Raw genomic sequence first — 11,975 nt, forward strand, 5'->3', positions numbered from 1 at the left:
GTAGCTTGATCTGACATGTTGAAAAATTTCTTCTTGCTACTTGGTCTATGAATCAGACTTTATTGACTTTTAAAACCTTTCCACATTTGGCATGTATCATTCTTGAAACTTATATAGAAGCTTGAATACAATAGGGTTCTGACCATAAGATGTCTTCTGCTTCAACTTTGCTTGAAAACTTTGTTTCTTAGAAAAAATTCGATTGCTCGAAAGCCTTGTTCCTTAGAAACTCTACTCAAAAAACTTTGTTCTTTAATAATTCTGCTACTCATGGACATAGTTTCTAAGAACTCTGCTGCCATTAACTAATATCTAAAAACTTTACTGCTCATGAAATAATTTCCAAAAACTTTGTTGTTCATGAATCAATTTCAAAAATTTTGCTGCTCCATGAATTTATTTTGAAAACTTTGTTATTCTTAATCAATATCAAAAACTCTTCTCCAGTAAATTTGAAAAACTCTTCTCTTCATGAGTTAAAATTTGACTTCTCAAAATCCTTAGTTCTTATTTTTTTGAAAACTCCTTAGTGCTTATTAATTCTTTGAAAATTCTTCTCCTTAAAAACTTGGTTGCATGTGGAAAATTCGAAACATCTTCTCCTTGTGAATTAATTAAAAGAAATTCTCCTTCAAAACTTTACTGTTCATGAAATTTTCTTTGACACTTAAAATAATTTTGAATAAACAATTTACAAAATAAATTTGGAGTTAAACTAGAAATATGGCCCATTAAAATCTACTCTCTTAGTGCCCATTTTATGTGTTGGGTTCAGTTAACGAAACTTAATTAAAATTATTTACAATTTAATTTTTCATAGTATTAAGTTTAAAATTAATATGTAAATTTTATATATTTAGAAACTATATTAAAAATATTACAGATAAAATATGCAGAGGGAGTCATATATATATTCTTAACAAACAATATTTACCTTATTCTTCTACATAATAAATAATAACAAAATGTCAAATAATTTGTGTTTCAAAAATTTTCACTATCCAGAAATACGCGTACAAAATATCTACATAATAAATAATAACAAAATGTTAAAGAATTTGTGTTTCAAAAATTTCCACTATCCAGACATACACGCGCAAAACATTTATACTGTCAATGAGATCTCTTTACAACGTATTTATCCACTTTTATCTTTTTTTTTTTAGTACCACTTTTATCTTATTTCTTTGTGTATATAGTTAATTCCATTTTTTGTCTTAAATTTATAAGTGATAATCCATTTTAATTCTTTTTTTATTAGAATATTTAATTTTGGTCATAATATTATTGTGATATGACCATTTTTATCCTTTATCAACAAGAAAGTTTAAAGATAAGTTTTTAAAAAAGTTTTAAGCTACAATATATTTAGATGAAAAAGAAAATGTGATGGTGTGAAAGCCTATTAGGCTTTTATAGTTAAGGGGTGAAATGGCATTTAGGGCAAACTGAAACCCTCATTCTGAAATTTGAAGGCATAAAATAAAACCTTGCACCTGACTTGGGCGCCATTCACTATTTTCTGTGTTTGCTAAAACCCTTGCACCTCACGATTTTGCGAGCAAGCATGGCGGAGATGGCTGCTTCAACACCCTGCCAAATCGACCTCGGAAACCTCATGGCTTACAACCCACATCACAGCTTTCCAACTCCTCCCAATTCCAGGTTGCGTTTTCCTACCTACTCACTTCGTATTCGTATGAGCAATGAAACGTTTCAAACTTGATGTTTATTGGATGCGTGCGGTTAATTTGATTTTTTTTTTCAGTTCCTCTTTTGTGTCATTTATAGGTCTGAAAATTAGTTTTTTCCCCTTTTTGTTCTGGAACAAATTATAGCGAAAAATTTATGTTTGCTAAAACTTGTTGTTAAATAATATTTGGCTTTTGTAGCATTACAGAGAATTTGTTCAGAGTAAATTGTTTAGCATTACGTCAGTCTTGAACACTTTCAGCCCTAGACATATAATGATATGAAGTTCAAGCTGAATTAATGAGTTGAGATTAAAGTTAGTAAATGAACTTAATAATGTATGCTTAGTTGCTTACTAAGGTGTTTAATGCATTTAATGCAGGGAGGAATTAGCATGGGAGTGCTTGCAGGAGGGAACCAAATTAGTACAAGCAGTAGCAGATGCTCTTTTCAACTTACCTTCAACTGAAGGCCTGGATGGCCCAATTGTCAAATTGCCTCCACCTGGAACAAGATTGCCAAGAGAGAAGCCTGTATGCTATTTAATCTTCTTTCATAAGAAAATTTTCCATACAAGCTAGTTCTTACTTGAATGCGTTTGGATGTCTACTGTATTTTTGAAGTCTAGAGCACTGAAATTACAGGAGATTATCATTTTGTGAAGAGAGAATAATCATATTGTTTTATTTGAAACATTGGATGTCATGGGATTTTGAAACCCTAGTTTCCCTTCTTATTTTTATTTTTAAATGCTTTTACTTCTTCTTTGGATATAGCTCAAAGTTACATAGCATTTGCTTATATGTTTTACTAATTATGAACAACTATTTTTTTTTTAAAAAAAATTCTTTTGAGTTCTACTTGGCTCCACTGTATTCTTGTTGGCCTCTCTCTCTCTTTCTCTACACACACACACACACACACACACATCTAGACTATAAACTCTTCTTATCTGGGTAACACATGCCCAGACCATGTTTGAGTGACTGAGCTGCTGTTGTTGCATAGTCTTGTCTTTTGGTTTTATTGTTTATCTTTAGTTTTTAGCTAGGCATTGAACACTTCTTAGTTTAACACACAAATAGATGATTGAACACTCTGGTTGTTTTATGTTGGTATTGTTGGATTTGGTCTGATCTTGCAAACTAATGAATTTCATTTTCTATATAATTATATGATCGAAAACTCTCTCCCTTTGATTTCAGCTCCCAAAGCCTAAGCCCCCAACAAAATGGGAGTTGTTCGCCAAGAAGAAAGGTTCGACGTTAAAACTGCTATACATGTTGCAGGATTTAATTTTAAGCTTGATAAACTAACGAAGTAGTTATTTACTACTCCCATCCCAATTTCTCCCAGGTATTCAAAAACGCAAGAAAGACAAGATTCTTTTTGATGAACAAACTGGTACATGGAAGCGCCGACATGGATATGATCGCGTGAATGATGACAATGATATACCAATTATTGAAGCAAAAGAAACTGATGGTAAATATTTTGTTGTTTCTTGCAATTAATATCTGGCTATTCTTTGAACATGTGGAGGCTTTCAAAATGGTTACTGCCTTTGTTTAAATGCCATGACAATGAAGGATTAAAATATCTTATGAAATATGGATGTAACCTATAGGTAGTTGTAATAATATCAAGACGGAGATTTATTTAAACATAAAATGAGATGTAAATCTATTGAGTAAAATTTTATGCCTTGTGGTACTTGTGATGGTAAGTAATTGAGCTACTGGTTTAATTATTAATTAGTAATTTCTTATGCGGTTATGCCTAATACTCACTATGTGCCAATACTAAGCTTCATTGGATTGTGCTGAATAAGGATAGGGTAAAGCTAACCCATGAGGGGGTAGGGATGTTAATTATACTTTCACCCAACGGGTTATCCATATCCTTGCAACAATGGGTAATAAAATTGCAGCAAAGTTTGGGTAATGGGTGCGTGGAGAGTTATCCTCGCCCTGCACTTGGACTCATGTGTATTTTATATATAATACTCCGTATTATGTATTATATTCTATATTATCTATATGATATTACAATTTTATATAACTAATATTTTTATGAAATGATCATATTATTTATAAATATGTAGTTTTTCTTTATATTCTTGGGATATAATGCATTAATAAAGTATATTTGATAATTTTATCTTGTAAATAGATTATAAAATTTATATTAAATTTAAATTTGTGATTTTGTAATTAATTTTGGTATTTTTATTTGTTAAAGATGGGTTTCGTGTTTTGGAATGCCCATTTGAATGGAGTGAGACTTATTCTAGCAACAAACATTGTCTGTGTGGGGAAGTCATGATTCATGTATTTCATTTGCTTGCTTTTTGCATGTACTAGAAAAAAATCATGAAATGAGAAAAAAATTTGATAGGGGATTCCATGTTCCCCCAAAACCCCCATGGAGGCAGGTATGGGAGAGGGGATTTGTTCCCTGTGCTGTTTGGGGATTGGGGTGGGAATGTGAAGGTGGGGGGTATGCCCCTCCCTATTGCCATCCCTAGGAGGGGGAAGGGGAGGAGACTTTCATGATTGAGAACCTATTGACGGAAGGATGGAAGAACATTTGGCATAATATAGTGCTATTGAGTTTCTTGAGAAAATAAAATAGATACAAATAGAATTGTTATTTTTTTTTTTTTTCATTTTTTAGCCGAGTGTTTGGAACTTTTGTAAGGTTTATATACGAATATACCCATAATGATCATCCATCTTTTTGGAGATTAGTTTTGTTTATTTTGAATGCGAAAGTTTTTGCTAAAAATTACATGTGATTAGGAATTCATTAAGTTTCTTCCACCAACCCGTTAAAAAAACACAAATTCTCACATTAAGTAGTTTTAGTTTTATAGTGGTGACACAAAAACAACCACATTGCACCCTCCTTCTCTCTCATCACTATGCACTATCATCTTTGCCCCACTGCCCTTCCTTCTCTACAGGGAGTGCCGTCTTTGTTGGAATTGAGAAATTATCCCCATCCCTATTCCTGTGAAGATTATATAGGGATTCCCCAAGCTAACATGAAGATTATACCTGGTACGGGGAATCCCTGGATATTGCATAATCCTCTCGGAGATGGGGAGAATTTCTCAATTCTGCTATTCCCTGCCATCCCTAGATTGTGCACAAGAAAAACTTTGATGAGAGATGGAGTAGTGGGGCAAAGATGATTGTGTAGATGGTGGACAATAGTGAGAGAGAGAGAGAGAGCGGTGTGCTGTTTTGTGTCATAACTATAAAACTACAACTACTGCATGCACATATTTGTATTTATTTCGGGTTGGAGGAAGAAAGTTAGGAAATTCCTATTAACATATTATTTTTAGTATGTTCACTTTCAAAGTAAACAAAACTAATGTTTTAAAAAGCTGGAAGTTTGCTATGGAAACCTATATGTATATACAAAAATTTGTGTGAGACGGATCTCAAATATGTAATATATTTTTAATAGGTCAACAAGTATTACATTTTACTTGTTTCTTGGGAAGTTTTTGTAAAAATGTAATACTTGTTAACTTATGAAAAAGTATTACATTTTTGCTAAAAAAGCATTACTCATGCAAGACTAACTGGTATATGTAAGGCTAAAGTCCTTCAATTCATATTGACAGTATCAATCTTTACAAAAGTTCCAAATACTTAGCTTTCTGTCAATAAAAAAAATGAAAATGGTAACAATTTTACTTAACTATTTATATTTGTTTTATTTTTCCAATAAACTCAATAACCCTATTATTTTTCTTCCCTCCCTCCATTGGCAGGTTTTCACCCACGAAAGTCTCCTCCCCTTCCCCCCTCATGCTTAATTTCATATCTTCTCTTTGTTTTGCAGAGGAAGAAATTGATAGCAAATGGACTATGGACCTTTCCTTCACTATGTTGATATTATCCTAATTATCAAATTTGTTTCTTTTCCAGCACCTGGAGAAGATCCTTTTGCCAAGAGACAGGAAGAAAAGAAGAAGAGAGTTGATAAGCAAGCGAAAAATAGATTGCAAAACTTGAAACAGGCTGCAAAAGTTGGTGCAGTGCCAAGGTCTCACTCTTTAGCCTTTTGGTGTTTCATTTATTTCTTTTGCTTTCATCAACATGGTATGCGTTGTCATAGTTTGTGGTGGCTCTTTACCCTTGTTTCCTCATTGACATCTTATGCACTCTTAATAGTTTGTGGTGGCTCTTTCTTTTCTTGTTCCCTTTGCTTCCTGTTTTTCACCCTGCCGTTGTTACTTTGTATGGCATATTGATATGTACATACCTAAATCTATTAAAAGTGTGGATTCTCAGTGTCCTGCCTCAAGATCTAATTAAGAGTTACTGCTTTGCAGCCATATTCAGCTTGCTGCCACTTCATTACCTATAACAGGGACACAAGCTGCACCTAGAAAAGTTAGTAAGGTTGAACTAGGAAATGTTGCTGGAATGGCAGCAACTGCCACAGCTAGTGGTGGAAAATTCGACAAGAAGTTGGCCGGAGAAAAACCCCCAAAACATGAAAAGAAATATCGGAAGGTTTTTAATATTCACTTTGTTATGTTGCCAAGTTTTGTTGGCTGTGTATTGAATTCACCTGTTGTTTGTTTGCCTCCAGTTTCTACCAGTTGCAGAAGGATCAGGAATGGGTTCATTAGAAAAACAGCAAACTGATAAAGTTCTGAACAAACTAATATCAAAGAATTCACATGACATACTCGATGTTAACAAGGTCTAGCTATTCTTCATTTTTATCCTTTCTAATAAGTCTTGTGAGATCTAAGGTATAATTTTAGTTTCAAAATTCATATCTGACTTTTTATTTTGGGCTTTTGGCTTGTTTGCAATGGGATGCAGGCTGTGAACATGTACAATGTGAAAAAGGAGAAGGGAAGGAAGAACCGAGAAGGAAAGTCTTCAACACCAAACAAGTTGAAACCAAGGGGCAAGCCTCTTAAGAAAACCTTCAAAAAGGGATCTTCAAAAGCACCGAAATCCAAGTGAATTCCATCTTAACAATCACTGAATGAGTGAAATTTTGGTATTCTGCAGCAGCTGGTGCTGCAATAGAGAGATATCCCCCATCCTTCCTACCCCTTTTTTGATACAAATTTGTAGGTAGATAAGCTGAAACAAAATTTAAACTTCAAAATCCGTTTTTAGTTTTGAAGAAGAATATACCTTGTTGTATTTGTAGTTTGATTTTCCAAGCTCTTCTTGTCTTGGTGAAATATGCTTGAATTCAGATACTATGGTTAGAACAAGGTTGCCCCTAGTTGACATCTTAATGATATTATTTTTATTCTTTTTGGTCTTAGAAGAGAAATTATTATTTCATAGGAATCACTGTTTCTTTCATGTTACATATGTTGTTTCTCGGCTGAATTGACAGATAGATCTTATTATGACAGGGTATAAGATTTGGTGTAATAAACTTGACTAAATTACCATTTCTCATGGAGTTAGATTAAAAATGAAGGCTGTAATTCCTTTGGAAACATTGCTAAATCACCAAAATAACATTTTTGAATGAAAGGATTATTTTATTTGATAAAGCTACAAGAACAAAAAAACTTCCATAAAAAATTTTCACCAACATAACAATATATAAAAACCCTTTATTCATTGATTATGTCAAATGGTCGTTACTACCAAACAAAAACACATTAAAATTACCAAGTATTTAATTCCCATTACCATTCCAATGTTTAAACAAACACAGCCTTAATTCTGAAATTGCAATAATGATGCACTTGGCAGCCATACAAGAAACATTACAAATTTGTCAAACTAACAAAACTGCATTTCGCAAAAAGAAGATGATTGTTCAACACAGTACCCTCTGTTGCTTAAAACAAGCCAACTTAGGATTCTAGATGTTCTCATATGTTGGCAAAACCACCAACTCCTAATCAAAGATTAAAAAAAAAGGCGATGATTGTGATGGTGGAATTAACTTTGCACTTCTCCATCACCACGGTCCTTTTCAGAAGCAGCTGCTGCCATTATCTCGTCAAATTTTTCACTCTTCCCAAGCACTATCTCAATCTACACAAGAAAGATAAGACATGTAACAGCCATATTGATTGCTTGCATGTATGTCAACAGGCAGTCTTTGCATCAGATCGAAGGGTAGAGGTACATACACAAAATAACGAAATAAAAAGTCCTGCCATGCTGAAACCCTAACACCATGGGCTACCCATACATATGGAAATCTATACTCTATAGTTCCTATTTATATATAAAAATCATAAAATAGAACTTACTTTGGCTTTAGAAATTGGCCTTCCTCTTGAATCATCCTTGACATCAACAGTTGATGTCATAATCTCTGCAACATAAATGTTTTTTTTTGGGGGGTTAGCACAGTAGAGTAGGAACAACAAATCTGACCATGGATAAAGGATTCTTTCTGCTAAATTTAGCTTAGCAGGTAAATGTTGGACTGTGGAAAACTGCTGGAAGAATGAATAAGAAAATCATTTTTTTTTTCCAGTTTGGGATATAGATTCTCTTTTACAAATACTGAATTTCTTACTCTTTTCAACAGCTAATCCATTGTTCTTCAGGATTTCAGCCACTGAGACTACTGTTGCAATAGCTACAAAGAAAAAGGGAAGGAAAATCATCAATGATGCAATAAAAGGGCAAAGGGTAGCTTGGAATATTTATATCTTTGGAATACACGCAACCTTTTGCCAATACAAATGAAAGGGAAAGGGGCCATATAAGCCCTCAAAATATGGTGGAAAGTTCAATCGCACCCTTAAAATATTTTCTTTTGCTGACATGTTTTTTACAGAATACTTTTTTTTTTTTAAAAGGCAATAAATTTTTTTTTTTTTTTTCATTCTTAGCTATCTACAGCCATGTAGGATGAGAATCGTCCTTGTCATCCACAGACATGGGAAGACATGGACGAACCTCATCCTACATAGCCATGGGAGGGGACAAGGATGAACCTCATCCTACATAGCCATGAGAAGACAAGGGCGAACCTCATCCTACATAGCCATGAGAAGACAAGGGCGAACCTCATCCTACAGCCATGGGAGGATGAGCATGAATCTCTACAGCCAAGGATCGAGGGCCTTCATCCTCATCCTCCACACTCCACAGCTATGAATCTCTTTTTTTTTTTTTTTCTTTCTAAGTTCGCGTATATTGAAGCTTTTTTAAGTTCAATGGTCCAACTAAACTCCCCCAATAGTTTGAGCCTTTGAGGGCTTATTTGGCCCTTCTCCCCAAATGAATTATTAACAATCATGCCAAACACACAATTAACAGAACATATGTTTCATATATGGCCAAAATAAAATCATAGCCAACTGTATTATTAGTAATGTTGCAGAAGGAGGGCGCCTATTTTTTTTTTTTTAATTATTATTTTTTTAAATCTGCGACGTAATTCAATAACTGAGGCTAGCAGTCTATAAAATTCAACAATCATCGAGATATAACCATTATTAGATAAATCAGTTTCCATTATTTTTATATTAAGCACATTCACAATTATGAACACATATTACTTCTGCTCATTAAAATAACAATATGAACATAAAACCCAGAAACAGATAGAGAATTGAGGAAGTAAAACTCCATTGGCAATTTGGCATAAAATCCAGAAAAACTCAAGAGAGAGGCAAGTGAAGACATACCCATTCCAAGAGCAGAAAGCTCCACCTCACTGTACTGCTGCATATATCTCTGCATAAATAAATTTAAAAAAAAACACAAATCCCAAACACCAATTACACTCAAAATACCAAATATATCCATCCATCCATCCACATCAACATTAATGCACATTCCAACACACTATGTTACTCTTTCCCAAACACCAATTACACTCAAAATACCAAATATGTCCATCCATCCATCCACATAAACATTAATGCACATTCCAACACACTATGTTACTCTTTCAAATTCAGATCCTGATTAACAAATTTATAAGACAATATACATATATGTGCATGAGAGCTGAATGGGAGGAGAGATTATATTACCTTGGCAAGATTGACATAGAAGAACAATGGTTTCTTGGTGCTGGAGACCTGAATGCGATTCTTCTTCTGAAGATCACCGGCGCTAATGTTGATATTGGTGACTCCCTCCGTTATCTCCTCCATTAATGATTCCTGATTTGCTTCCACAATTAAAACAAACACCCTACCTGTAGCCCTAAATTACTCAAAGCTTTTATTTACCAAAACAGAAAATCTTTAGATGAGATTACTATAGTAATTACACTATTAATAAATGTCTTCTGCTAATTTCACAGTTCAACGCTGGAAGCTTTGGATGGGGGCGATTATGATTTAACCTAGTACACCCCATAAAACAAGGAAAAGCTTTTAAGTTTTAATCAAATCAAAGTTTTAAAATTTGCAAAGGCACCCCTGAAATTTTAAAAACTGAATCTAACTCACTAAAATAGTAAAATCCATCTATTTATATTTCGAATATGCCAAATTCTACCCCTACTAATTTGTTGAGAAATTATGATATAGTATTTTTATACTAATTTGTTGAGAAATTATCTATCTATTTTTATTGCGAATATGCCAAATAGAGCGATTTGACTATGTTTAGCAAAACTTATAACTCAGTAGACGTCCAAAATTTTATATATCTATAGATGTATATATTTGTATATAGAATATGACTCTACTTAGTAACAATACATTTTTTTAGTTATCAAAAAGAACTTTCCAAATGATTAAGTATATTCTATGATAAAGAGGGGTGTATATAACATAAAAGAATCACATAATCACCTAGTGTAAAAATAAGGCATACTTGCTTGGTGAATGTGCTATACAAATATCAGTTTCCAAGTCTGGTGACGTATTTTAATGAGTTATTAATTACATTTTTGGTCCTAGATTTATAGGTAATAGTTTATTTTTAGTCTTTTTTTTTTATTAGAACATCTTCATTTGGTCCAAGCTAGTATTATTGTGGCATAACCATTTTTAGTATTTCGTCAACAAAATCATTGAAATGTCGTTAAATAAAAAGACATTTCGATATTTTTTTAATACAAAGTAGATTGACCCGATATATTTTTTATGTTTATATTTTTAAAAAAATTCATAATTGAAGACAAAAATGCCCTTATTGTAATACCCACTTTCTTAGAAATGAAATTATATTTATGTTTATTAAATGAGGTCAACAAGTCAAAGATTATTAAAGTTTGATATTGAATAAAAATTAATAAATTACCCTTCTTTACTCTTAAAGGTTAAGGATTCACTTTGGTCTGTGGATAAACATCTCATTTGAAATAAGATAAGGAGAGTTGACTAGAGAGATATGGAAAGGAAAAATCTTGAAGCTTTGATCTCCATCTTCTTCAAGCTTAGGTCTCAAGTTATTGGAGTATTCTAGGTGAGACCTCTATTTTTCACTCTTTTTGAGTTGGGTTTATCAATGGAGCCCTAAGATTGATGTGTGAAAATATTAGGGATTTTGACAATGAGTATTTTGGTGAGCTAAATAGCTAAGATTCGGATGCTTTAGGTAAGTGGTTAACTCTTCTCTCCTTATTTTGAAAAATCCGTAACCTATTTTGGAATCTCTACTACTTGAATACCCATTTTAGGGTTAGTGGTATGAGTTAAAATATTTTGGGCTTTTGATATAATATGACTCAAGCTAGTTATGATTGTTAAAGTATGATTTCACTATTATTCGATTTATGGGTTATTATTATTATATATGTTTGATGAATTGATATGATATGTTTTTTTCGACTATTAAACTTGACTAAAGATCTCATTAGGCATGCCTAAGTATGGATTTTATGAATAAGTGCACATGACTATTTTTTTTATTACAATTGTATGTGTATGATTTGTACTAAGGTGTTTTGCTCTAAAAGAGGATCAGGTAATTTATTTGACAATTATTAATTTATGATTTCATATTTGTTTTGCCAAGTTATGAGTTGTTATACGGATTCTATATTACTTTTGGATACATACTTTGTTACGTGATTTTTAAGGAAATGATTGTTACTATAATAGGCTATTTGGTTATACGAATTATTTTGAATGTTTGGCCAAACTCATGAGGCAACCTACATTTTGTTGTTTGTTCTGTTCGGCTTGGAACGTTCCTAAGAGCTCATTTCGAATCGTCGAGTCTTTACTTTTGAATTATTTGTTGGAACGTTCCATTCGGCTCATTCTTAATCGTCGAGCCTGACTCATTTCGAATCATCGAGTCTTTTTGAACCATTATGCCGATAATGGCCTGTGCCACATGATATAATGG

General features: G+C 32.9%; 2 protein-coding genes across 2 annotated transcripts; one reads left to right on the top strand and one right to left on the bottom strand.

The window, feature by feature from the left end:
- Positions 1 to 1,456: 1,456 nt before the first annotated feature.
- Positions 1,457 to 7,005, top strand: LOC116026617 (ribosome biogenesis regulatory protein homolog). The gene is made up of 8 exons (XM_031267947.1): positions 1,457 to 1,665; positions 2,075 to 2,225; positions 2,898 to 2,949; positions 3,049 to 3,177; positions 5,637 to 5,754; positions 6,044 to 6,227; positions 6,307 to 6,420; positions 6,546 to 7,005. Exons 1-8 carry the CDS (start codon positions 1,568 to 1,570, stop codon positions 6,690 to 6,692), a joined length of 993 nt encoding a protein of 330 aa, XP_031123807.1. The 5' UTR covers positions 1,457 to 1,567; the 3' UTR covers positions 6,693 to 7,005.
- A 355-nt stretch (positions 7,006 to 7,360) lies between these two features.
- LOC116026780 (uncharacterized protein At2g34160-like) lies at positions 7,361 to 10,033 on the bottom strand. Its single transcript, XM_031268170.1, has 5 exons — positions 9,701 to 10,033; positions 9,350 to 9,398; positions 8,230 to 8,292; positions 7,958 to 8,022; positions 7,361 to 7,736 (listed from the first exon to the last, which is right to left on the bottom strand). Exons 1-5 carry the CDS (start codon positions 9,821 to 9,823, stop codon positions 7,641 to 7,643), a joined length of 396 nt encoding a protein of 131 aa, XP_031124030.1. The 5' UTR covers positions 9,824 to 10,033; the 3' UTR covers positions 7,361 to 7,640.
- Positions 10,034 to 11,975: the final 1,942 nt, after the last annotated feature.

This window comes from Ipomoea triloba, chromosome 8 (assembly GCF_003576645.1).
Source record: "Ipomoea triloba cultivar NCNSP0323 chromosome 8, ASM357664v1".
In the NCBI taxonomy this organism is placed as follows: domain Eukaryota; kingdom Viridiplantae; phylum Streptophyta; class Magnoliopsida; order Solanales; family Convolvulaceae; genus Ipomoea; species Ipomoea triloba.